At 48.6% G+C, this 12,079-nt stretch overlaps 1 protein-coding gene across 4 annotated transcripts in view; it reads right to left on the minus strand.

Moving 5' to 3' along the window:
* MAN1C1 (mannosidase alpha class 1C member 1) overlaps positions 1–12,079 on the minus strand; it is a 149,101-nt gene that overhangs the window by 121,032 nt on the left and 15,990 nt on the right. The window contains exon 1 of one of the 4 annotated variants that reach the window (XR_003433380.1): positions 9,755–11,326. The exons of 1 other annotated variant lie outside the window; for it this stretch is intronic. Coding sequence is in view for 2 of the 3 variants with exons in the window: in XM_027109646.1 (XP_026965447.1) it covers positions 9,755–10,294 (540 nt within the window). In the remaining variant the exon portion in view is untranslated. Of the gene's footprint in view, positions 1–9,754; positions 11,328–12,079 lie in introns of those variants that run through there. 2 more of the 4 variants (XM_027109646.1, XM_027109647.1) reach the window with 2 other exon arrangements.

The raw sequence follows: 12,079 nt of genomic DNA on the forward strand, positions 1-12,079 counted from the left end.
AATTGAAGATGGGTTAATATAAATTATCCACACCAAAGCACAGAGATAAAGACTGAAAAGAAAATGAACACAGACTTAGTGACTTCTAGGAAAATATCAAGCAAATTAACTTATATGTAAGTTGAGTTCTAGAAGAAAGATTAGGGTAGGAAAAATAATGAAAAAATATGGGCCAAAATTTTTCCAAACTTGAAGAAAAATATCAACCTATAGACACAAGAATCTCAACAAGCCCCAAGAAGGATAAACAATCACATCCACATTTAGGCACAGCATAGTCAAATGACTCAAAAATAAAGAGAGAATCTTAATAGCATCCAATGGGAAGGGAAAGACATTACGTGCAGGGGAATATAATCTCTTATCAGAAACAACGCAAGTTACAAGACAATGGGTCCTTCATGTAAAGAAAGTGAGGAAAAGTCAACTTAAAATTCTATATCAAGCAAAAATACCCTTTTAAAAGGAGGGCAAAATAGAGACACTTTCAGAAAACAAAAGCTGCAAGCATTTGTCACCAGTAGACCTACACTAAAAGAAATGTTCAGAGGAATTCAATTTATAGGTTCAAGGCAAATCCAATCAGAATCCCAGCAGGATTTGTCATAGAAACTGACATGCTTATTCTCAAATGTAGGCAGAAATGCAAAGGACTTATAATAACTAAAGCCATTTTGAAAAAGAAGTTCAAAGTTGGAGAAATCATGCTACCTGTTTTTAAGACTTACTATAAAGCCCCAGCATCAAGTCAGTATGAATTGAAACAAGGACCTACTGTATAGCGCAGGGAACTATACTCAATATCTTATAATAACCTATAATGGAAAAGAATCTGAAAAAGGTTTTTTATATATATATATATATATATATATATATATATATATATATCTGAATCACTTGCTGTACACCTGAAACTAACACAACATTGTAAATCAACTATACTTCAATAAAAAACTTAAAAAAACCCAAAAAACCCCAGGAAACAAATAGTAAGATGGTTGGCTTACTTACAAAAGAACAAAATAATGCCATTTGCAGCAACATGGATGGACCTAGAGATCATCATACTAAGTGAAGTCAGACACAGAAAGACAAATATCATATGATATCACTTATATGTGGAATCTAAAAAAAGGGTACAAATGAACTTATTTACAAAACAGAAGTAGAGTCACAGATCTAGAAAACAAACTTATGCGTATCAGGGGATAAGGTGTGGGGGGGCAGATAAATTGGGAGATTGGGATTAACATATACACACTACTATATACAAAATAGATAACTAATAAGAACTTACTGTATAGCACAGGGAACTCTACTCAATACTCTATAATGGCCTATATGGGAAAAGAATCTAAAAAAAGAGTGGAAATATGTATATGTATAACTGATTCACTTTGCTGTACACCTGACAGTAACACAACATTGTAAATCAACTATACTCCAATAAAATATTTTTAATTAAAAAAATAAAAAATTAATGATACAAAAAAATGAACGAGAACTCTAAAAAAAAACACGGTTAGCTCAAACACACTCATACTAATAATTACACTAAAAAAAATAGTATGAATTGGCATAAAGACAAATCAATAGAACAGAAGTGTCCAGAAATACAGCTACATACGTATAGTAAATTAAGCTAACATGGCATCAAAGCAATTCAATGGGGAAAAGAAAGCTTTTTCAACAAATGGTGCTAAACAACTGGATATTTAAATGAAAATAAAGAACCTCAACCCCTACCTCACACCATATACAAAAATTAATTTGAAGCAGATGAGAGACCTAAATGTAAAAACTAAAATGATAAAGCTTCTGGAATTAAAAGGATACTATCTTCATGACCTTGGGGTAGACAAAGAATTCTTTATTTAAAGTACACACAAAAGCACTAACCATAAAAGAAAACATTGATACACTGGACTTCATCAAAATTTAAAACTTCTGCTCTTTGACTGACACTATTAAGAAAATGAAAAGACAAACCATAGAGTATGAGTATATACATCTGACAAAGGACATATCCAAAATGAGCAAAGGATTTCTAAAATTCAATAAGATAATAAACACTCAATTTTTTTTAATTTAAAAAAGGGGGGCAAAAGATCTGAACACAGACTTAAAAGAAAGATAAAGAAATGGCAGATAAACATATGAAAAGATGTTCAATATCAATAGTTAAAAGGGAGACAAAAATTAAAACCACAACTAAGGGGACTTCCCTGGTGGCACAGTGGTTAAGAAGCTGCCTGCCAATGCAGGGGACACGGGTTCAAGCCCTGGTCCAGGAAGATCTCACATGCCGCAGAGCAACTAAGCCTGTGCACCACAACTACTGAGCCTGCACGCCACAACTACTGAGCCTGTGTGCCACAACTACTGAAGCCCATGCACCTAGAGCCCATGCTCCACAACAAGAGAAGCCCATGCACCACAACAAAGAGTAGCCCCTGCTTGCCACAACTAGAGAAAGCCTGCATGCAGCAACGAAGACCCAGCACAGCCAAAACTAAAAATTAATTAATTAATTTTAATAAACCACACACACACAATTAAGGGACTTCCATGGTGGTCCAGTGGGTAAGACTCTACGTTCCCAATGCAGGGGTTCTGGGTTCGATCCCTGGTCAGGGAACTAGATCCTGCATGCATGTCGCAACTAAGAGTCTGCATGCCGCAACTAAGAAGTCCTCATGCCACAACTAAAGATCCTGCACGCCACAATGAAGATCCGGCATGCCGCAACTAAGACCCAGCCCAGCCAAAATAAATGAATGAATGAATAAATAAATAAGTATTTTTTTAAAAACACCACAATTAAATATCACTACACATCAAATATCATGGCTAAACCTAAAAATGTGGACAATACCAAGTGTTGATGGAAATGCAGAACTCTCAACACTTTGCTGGTGGGTCTAACTACTTGGGAAAAGTGTTTCCAGTTTCTTATAAAGTTAAACATACATTTACTCTATGAGCCAGCAATTATACTCCTAGATATTGACACAAAAGAAATGAAAATATACCTACATAAAAAATTGTGCATAAAATGTTCATAACAGCTTGATAGCCAAACACTGGAAACAACCAAAAAGTCCAACCACAGGTGAATGGATAAACAAATTGTGGGATATTCATACAACAGAATACGTCTCAACAATGAAAAGGAATGAAACACTGATACACACAACATGAATGAATTTCAAAAACATTAGCCTCAGTGAAAGAAGCTTTGAGCAGAATAGCATATATTGTACTACTCCATTTAGTTGAAGTTCTAGAACAGGTGAAACTAATCTCTGGCAACAAATCAAAACAGTGGTCGGGGGTGGATGATGGGAGACTGCTTGGGAAGGAGCAGAGGGAACTTTCTCAGATGATGGGAATGTTCTATATCTTCATAGGGGTGTGGTTTATACGGTTTTCTGCAATTGAGCAAACTTTGTATTTAAGATCTGTGCATTTCCCTATATGTAAGTTATACTGAAATAAATAGGTAGCACCTGCATCACAGGGTTGTAAAAAAAAATAAGATGAGAACACAAAACACAGTCATTGAGAGGCCGGCAGTCTTACCTAAATGACTCATCAGGCCCTATGGGACATGCTGTATTGCACAGTGGATTTTATGGTGACCCCAAGTCATGGCAGAGGTGGAACGAGGGGAGAAGAATATACTATTATTCAGCCACTTAAAATGGTTGTTATTTAGTGAAAGGTATTTGCCTAGAAGTTTCGCCTGTAGAGCAGCTGACTCCCAGAGCATGCCAGGTGAAAGCATAATTATTGCTTATCTATTTAGGACACTAATCAATACGCCCAAGTTTCTTCTGTAAAAGTTACCACTCTGGTACTGCACTAAAACAGATGGACAACCTCCCTAGTCTTAGCCTTTAATTAATGAAAATTCAGAGTTAAGAGACATACTCAGACCCCCTTGTGAGTAAGAGCTGTTCTGACCACCTGCCTATTGAGTTTGGAGAGCCCTCAACCCAAATCTTAGAAAACAGCCTTCTCAAGGGAAGAAATACCTACAACTGGACCACCACACTGAGGCCACAGACTGCAGCTATGGTCTCCGTAGCTTCAGTTCTCTTTGGGGATGGAGACACCAAAAAACAGGTCTGACAGCGATCTCAGCCACACCCTGCATTTAAGAGAAACAAAACCATACTGCCTTGGCTATTAACTAGCCCCCAGAGCCTAGTGGGGGTGAAAGAGGGAAGGGGAGTGGGATTGAGGTCCTTGAGTCCTCAGAAGTCCTTAAGGAATCTCCAGTTTTTTTCTTACCATCATCTGCCATGAGAATACAGAGCTTAAAAAGTCTGTTGTTTTCCCCAAATTCTGCAAATACTTGTGCATAAGGCCTTGGCCCCAGATTCGTGGGAAATCAAGAACCAGAGCTTATTTGAATGAGGGTGGTCTTTTTGGACTGCAGATGCACAGAACTGGAATAATAATAATCCCCGGTTCATGACATTCATCCCTGCTCCAAGTATGGCCCCTCTTTTAAAGTTAATGTAATAAATGCCCATTATGCTCTCCTGAATCCTGTCCATAACACCCTTGTTAAGTCTTTCCTGACCTGGCTAAAGAAAGCAAGGCAGCGAGAGAATTTCCTGAAGTCTCCATCACCTCCCTTAGTGCAGACTTGACTTAGGATGCAGACTCAGGCACCTTCCCCACGCCAGAGACAGTACCCACAGGCTCGTTGCCCACCTAGATTACCAAACAGCTTCCCTGCATGGGGCTTTCCAATCTGCGAGCCTGATTTATTTTCTTCAGTAAGAGAAAAGACGTAAGTCCTTTGAGCAAAGTATGCCTGATATATATCACAATATTTATTTTTTGGTGGAGTAATGGATCAGTCTTCGGGAAAAGCTAGAGAAAAGGCATTTCTTGAGCTCAGATGTAAATCAGTCACTCTGAAAACTGCAGGGCAATCTATGTTCTCACCCGCCCTGCTAACTACAGTGTGAAATAAGCAGCTGACTTTTAAAAGTCATTGTACTATTTGTTTCTGAAGCTAACACTAAAGACAGAGTTAAGGATGTGAGGCCTGGGAAGCAATTGCTCTTGGAATGCCTGCACCAAGTCCCTAAAACTATGGTGCAGCTCACAATGAAAGCAGAGATCCACCCAACCTGTGGGTGTTAAGTCATACACCTGGTGGGGACAAGGTCTAAGCTTTGGTCTACTTGCAGTGCTCAGTTCTAAGGAAGAAGAATGAAGTGTATAGCTGGGCTTATGATGTAAGGGTCTCCCAAGGGACCTGTCTGGTTACTATAGGGCAATCTTCCCGTCTATATTAAATGTATCATAGAGCAGGACGAGAGAGAAACTGAAGGACAAGGGGGAAAAATCTTCAGTGGATTTTCAACTGAAACAGAGCTCTTCGAAGGAAAGCTATTTAAATCTGAGGTGCTCCTAATATCAATTATCCTGAACATCTCACAGCCTCAGATTCACATGCTACAAAGAACACAAAGCCTTTTAATTTTTCTACCTGTCCCTGGGACTAGCAGCGATAAATCAGATATACAGAGAAACCACACATGACTAACGAACCAGCACGTTAATGGGGAGCAAAGACCATTTGCCAAGATGACTTATTCAGACATAGTCACATATCACAACGAGCAATATCCTGGAGGCTTAACACAGCAGACATGGAAGGCAAGAGCTGGGGCACTCCCTGCCAAGTCTCAGAGACTCCAGGGTGATTCGGGCATCCTCCAGATGCCTGCTATCCAGGCATGAAAGATTCTACTCACGGCTGCCACCTCTCCAGTCCCTTTAAGTTAGACTTGCACTTGGAAAATTACTGCAACTTCTAAAAGGCTTCTTGGGTCACAGAGCCAAGCCCCCAAACCTTGCTGTGGCCCCTACTCTACGACTCGTAGAATTCCATGTACCCTCAGGAAGAAGACCCAGCTTCTGCCACCAGTAACCTTAACTGTTAGTTTATAGATCTTTCCTGTAGCCCCTCTGGGCTCCAACTAAGTATCTGGGCTCCAACTAAGCGTCATATCCTATTCTAGGTGCTTGGGCAGATCCATAAACAAAACAGTAAACCGGTGGGAGCGAGGGAGAGAAAAGGCTCCCCTAAATGCCAGTCTCTTCATTTTACCACGAAAACTGAGGCCCAGTGATAAACAGGAATTTCCCCCTGAGACCAGGGTTGATGGCATGGCTAGGACTTGAACCCAGGCTGGACACTCAGGGCGACTGCCACATACAGCGGTGCATAAGGGCACTGGGCAGAGGGGACGGGGATGGGGGTAAAATTCAATCCACATTCTTCCTGTGGGCTAGGGGCAGCCCCACTCCAGTGCTATGTTCTCACAGCCCTACTCTGCCCAATTCCCTTTAACAAAAGCTCCCTTCACTGAAGGGACAACTGAGGTGCTCCAGATCAGCAACCTACCATCACTAGTAGGACACCACGTAGTTTGAAACCTTTCCCTGGGATGTAACCCTGACAAGCTATTCACTCCCAACTCTTGTCATGTGTGAGAAAAGTCTATTGAACTTGAAGAGAAACCCACCTATGACCAAGGTCCCCTAAAATAATTATCACAATAATTTCCTATATAATCATCAGATCTGAAAGGAAAGGCTGCTAGCAAGCCGTTTCTCATTCTCACCAGTCCCTTTACTCTCCATGATCCCAAGATGAGGACCTGTCGCTGTTCAATCCCATCTCTAAAGTTTAATATGGGTGAGAGGAATACTTAACTTAATCAACTATGTGAATATCTACTCTTGACTAGGTGCTAGGGATACAACAGTGAACACCATCACCATCATCAACAACAACACAACATCTTCCCTTACTTCATGGAACTAAGACATGCCGAAAACAGAGCTGCGAAAAGCCCAGCCGCTATGGAGTCCCTGGCCAGACTGGCAGTCTACTTAGGGGCCAGGTCTGGAAGCAAGAGTTTGTGACCAGCCTCTTCCCCCCTCTCTCATTCCATTTTACAGAAGGAAAAATAAGGTCCAGGAAGGAGAGGAGGTGGTTTGTCCAAAGTCAGACAGTTGAGCTGAGGCTCGAATCAATGTCCTCCGGGTTACCCTTTCCACCACACTGCCTCCTCCAAGGTTCCAAAATTGCAAACTGAGGAGAAAATGTTGATTCTAGTGACAGATTGTTTCCTGATGTGTCTACACCCAGAACATGCAGCTTCAGCCCATCTTATCAGCAGAGACCTTGAGCCCATGTCCATCTCTCAAACTAGAATGTTCATAAGTATGCTTCATTGATCTAGAGCCCAAGTGTCCAGCCTTTGTTCACTCTCATTTATCACCCTCTCTGAATCTCTCTTGAAGTTTACTTTCGCTTTAAAAACCTCATCTTATAAGAACAGAGCCCTTTTTATCTGATGCTAGCTGTCCCTCTGCTCCTGGGGTCTAATCAATCCATGTCTGGAAAAAAAACAAGCCAGAAAGGAAAGCAACAGTCCCTTTTATGAAAACAGGCACCTTTCTAAAATGATCTACCCATGGGCATGGCACAGATAGAAATTTAAATGAGAAGGAAATAAAGACATCCTCCAGCAATTGTCAACTGCATTCCTCATCAGGTGGGACACCAGGGAAGTTAACTCTGTGTTAACAGCTAAAACAAACACTCTGCCCCACATTTTTTCAGGTTGTTTGGGGACCGGGGGAGGTCCAAACTCAAGAAGCCTGAAGAGAAAATGGGCTTCAAAATATAATAGTGTATATAGTCCCATCCCCTCCATTCTGAGGAGCTTAACGTCTTCAAGATAGTTAAGACGGGCCTCATTGAACAACGGCAGGTATAGACAAGCAGGCTTCCAGCTACTACCAGGGGTGTACAGCGATGCCAGATAAAAAGATCCAGACATCTGGCAACCAACACAGACCTCCACCCATTGTGTTACTTTACATCCACCTGCAAAGAAGAGTCTCCACACCTCCCACCACCCCCAGCCTCTGCCCACAAGGGAGGCTCTCTTTGTATTGAGGGGCAGAACCTGGTCCCCCGTAGACAGCCCACCCTCCTTCCCACATGGCTCCCACCGCAGGCTCTCAGAATGGGTCCCATATCTAGATGCAAATGCAGAAAGCACCTTTTGAAGAGGGCAGTAGATAACTCTTAATCCTTTGGGGCATCTTTTAAAGATCTGATGGCAGCTCTACACCCCGTGAAAAACTGCATGCATGTAGTTTAAACGTAATTTCACTGCGGGTTACTGCCCTCCAAGGAGGTCTGAAAGGGTTCATGTTTTCAGAGGCAGCTTTAGGAAAGGGAGCTGGGGTGGTTCAGGCGAGTATTCAACAACACGGCTCCTTAAACAGTGGGGGAGAAATGATGCCCCTTTCTTAGCTACTGCAAGTTCCAGGCTTCAATTAACCTTTGGGATTTCAACAAGAATTTGGAAACTGAAGAGTGTGTGCTTGCACACGGGAAACAAGGACTCGTCTTTGTGGTTTCCTCTACTGACATCACAAAATGTCCAGTGATTGCTAGTTAAGATAGAGTCTCCACAGGGCTTAGCATAGAAGGCTGAGTAACAGCAGCAGAGGTAAGTAGGGAGAGGTGGGCGTTGGGAGACAGGATACACTGGACAAGGAGAGGAGGACAGCTAAGCTCTCCACTGGCTCTGAGCAGGTCTGGACAGGGCAGGTCCTGACTCTTGCTGCCTGCTCTCCCTGGAAATCAGGGCAGACTTGCTGACTGCTCTGCAGCAAACCAAGAAGTCCAGGCAGAAGCAGTCCTTTCATTCTGGGTCCACGGGGATGGGGGGAGCATCCTCTCCTTTCTAGGGAGGAGACCCTGGCCCACTGCTTGCCCACAGCCCCCTCGTGGCCCGGGGGTGTCACTGCAGCCCCCTCTGCAGTGCTGGGCAAAAACCTTGCGCAGGCGGCTCCAACAGTAGGCAGCTCTAACAGGGACTGAGCAGAACATTTAGTTATCAGTGGTGGCTTGGCAACTGTCTTCAAGCCACGGTGAGGCTGCGTTTGCTTTTGGTTTCTTAAATTAAGACTAAGATTCAGACTCAAAGTGACCCTTCTAACCCCTCTCTGGTACAATCCCTACAGGGAACAAGTCCAAGACCTGCTACATTAAGCCAATAACCTCAGAGCTTCTGTAACATTACCACCGCCTTAGGGATCATTGCTCCTTGCATCACACGCAATTACGTACAGTTGTTCCAAAGCTCAATAGAAACAGCAAGAATGCACAACATCCTCTGGCTTGTAGGTTGCTGGCTAGACTGCAAAATACTTGCAGGTCACCAAATACCCCCCAAATCCTGGCTTTCCAGGTAGTAGATCCTAAAGGGGGTTGGGAGATGTCACAATTTAAAGACACACAGTGAGAAACAACATGGCTCTTGGCCCCTTCAAACAGAAAGGGTGTCCATTAATAAGCCTAACTAGCAACTCCACAAAAATCTTATTAACATCTCCACAAAGGGAGGGAGCAGGCCCCACCTGGGCTGAGGACTGGACTGGAAAGACCAGAGTCTGGGGGTGGGGGAAAGTTGGTCCAGTGGTTCAGCTACCATCGGGGGTGCGGATGATTAACTGAACCCGGTAGTGGAAAACTGTGCAGGCAAGAGTGAAGGTGGGAAGTTTGGGAGGAGGGAGGAGGGTATAGAGTGTGCCTGGAGGACCTAGAGTAGACCAGGGAGCCCGGGAGTGACTGGGCCCAGGGGAAATGGATGGAAGCACAAGAGGGTTTTTTCTTTTGTGCGGGGAGAAGAGTCCTTACCTCCTTGATTTTCTCCCGCTGGCTTTGAACTAGGCTCTGGGGCTCCTTACTCTTGTCGGCCCTAGTGCCCAGGACCGGGTGGCGGAGGCGGCTTCGGAAGGCGTTGAAGTCAAAGCTAGAGGAGATGCTCCCCTCCTGCGGTCTGAGGGCCGTGGCGCTGCTGGCCCGGGCCGCTGTGGCCTCCTCCCGCGGCCCGGTGGGGCGGGTGCGCCGCAGCCACCCTTTCCTGCGGCGGGGACTGGCTTGGCTCCTGGGGTCGTCCTCACCCGGGGCTGGAGCCGCGGGGGCCGGGTTCGGAGGCGACTCCTGCTCGCGGGTCAGGGGGTGGCCGGCGACTTGCGCCACTGCCTCCAGGCCGGGCTGCTGGGTCCGGGGGGCCAGGAAGAGGCGCTTGAGGCGAGAGGAGTTGGGCAGCAAGAACAGGGCCCCAAAGCACAGGGTGACGAGGCCGGAGAGGAAGAGAAGGAAGAGGAACTTCTGCGGCAGCCGCAGCCCCCACGGGGAGGCCGGGACGAAGCCGGGCACTTTCCTCATGAGCATCGTTGCCGGACACGGGGCTGGGGACAGTCAGATCCAGCCGGGCCCCTGAGGCCCTGGGAGTCCAGGCACTTGTCAGCAGGGGGCTCGGCGAGGGGAGGTCGTCGAAGGGCGCCGCCCGGGGTGGGGGCCCCTGAGAGTTTCGCCCTGCGGGGGCTGCTCCTGAAGTTCAGGGAGTTTGGAGCGAGTCCTCCCGCGCCGGGACGGGGGAGCAGCAGCCTCGGCGGGGCCCGGGCGAGCGAGGCGGTACGGCTCGGGGCCCGGGCCCGCAGGGGTCGACCGCGCGCCGCAGCCTTCCCTCCGGCCGCCGCGCGGCCCCTCCTCGCAGCGGCCGGAGCCCGCGGGGCCCGCGCTTTCCCGCGCTGCGGCGGCCGCCGGGGCCGTCACATGCCGTCCGCGGCGCCCAGGCTGTCGGCGCGGAGGGGCGCACGCAGGCCTCGTCCCCGTTCCGAGCCGCCCTCAGCCCCTCGGCCCAAAGTTTTAGCCTCAGAAGCAGTTTCCAGAGGGGGTCGGCTCCGGGGGAGAGGTGGCGGCGGGGCCGGCGTGTCAGCTGCGCTCCGAGAGCGCGCCGGCCCGGCCGGGTCGCGACAGTGCCGGGGCTCGGCTATAGGGACACGTCTACAACTTTGCTCCGCCGCAGAGCGGGCTCCGGGGAGAGAGGGCAGGCACTTCTGAGCTTGCGGAGCAGGGTCTTCCCGGGCCCCCGGGAGCGGAGGGATGCCGGGCCCCCTGTCTGGAGCCCGGCGCCTTTCGCGACCAGCCGCGGCGGGGCGGCTGCAGCTGCGCCCGGGAGTGCGGGCTCCCGCCCAGCCAACTCGGTAGGGCTCCGGGTTCCTGCTGGGATCACCTGTTCCCGGTCCCCGCCGGCTCCGCGGAGCGCGCAGTCCCGGCTGCGCCTCCCCAGCCGCAGCTGGCGTCCTCACCGCGGCCGCTCCAGACGGGCCGCTGCCGCCGTAGACTGAGCCGCCGCGCCGCCGCCGCTGCCGAGCCTGCGCCCCACAGGCGCGCACACCACCCGAACACCCCCGCCGCTGCCGCGGCAGCTCGGGTTTTCACTGAGACAGCACCCGCGGCCCCGCCTCCCGCCGGGCCACGCCCTCGGGCCACGCCCACTGCGCGCCCCGTGGTCCACCTCCGCCGCGGCGCCGTAGCCAGGCCAATGGCCCCGCGGCTGGGGTAGGGAGTGCGGGGGCCAAAGCCCGGGTGGGGAGAGGAGCTGGGACTCCAAGCCACGCCCCCTCCCTCGAAGGGCCAGCGCCGCGCACACTCCCCCCCATCCCGCCAGCACCAATGGTCCAGCTGCGCGGGGTTGGCGGGGGTGGAGAGAGGAGCGAGGTCATTGGCTGCCTCGGAGGGATCCCCGTTGGGCCGCAGTCGTCCATTGGTTAGTGCCCAGCATTCGCTGGACTGGGAGCGACCGAGACGTCCCCCGTACCCCCAACCCTCGCCGCTCCGGTTGTTGGTCCCCTAGAGGGGGCAGGAGATCCAGCTTGTCTGGAGGGCTCTGGCGGTCGTTCGGTAACCTCACTCACCCCTCAGTGCCAGTCCAGGATTGGCAGGGGGCGGGGGCCTGCCCAGGGGCCCCGAGAGCTTCCGCGGGAGCCGCGGTGGTGCTGCTGTGGCACGCTGTGAGGACGGGCTGGGCCTGGCTAAGGCAGTGTTTCCACTGCAACCCCCGCAGACCACAGCTCTGCCTTCCTTTGCCTACGGGCCCCAAACCAGGCCTGGGCCCCTGGGTGGGGCAGGGAGGGATGCTAAGCACAGTGGTTTGAGTGCAAGGAAGGAGAA

This window comes from Aethalodelphis obliquidens, unplaced genomic scaffold (assembly GCF_003676395.1).
Source record: "Aethalodelphis obliquidens isolate GAN/ISIS:26980383/991018 unplaced genomic scaffold, ASM367639v1 scaffold9, whole genome shotgun sequence".
Lineage (NCBI taxonomy): Eukaryota > Metazoa > Chordata > Mammalia > Artiodactyla > Delphinidae > Aethalodelphis > Aethalodelphis obliquidens.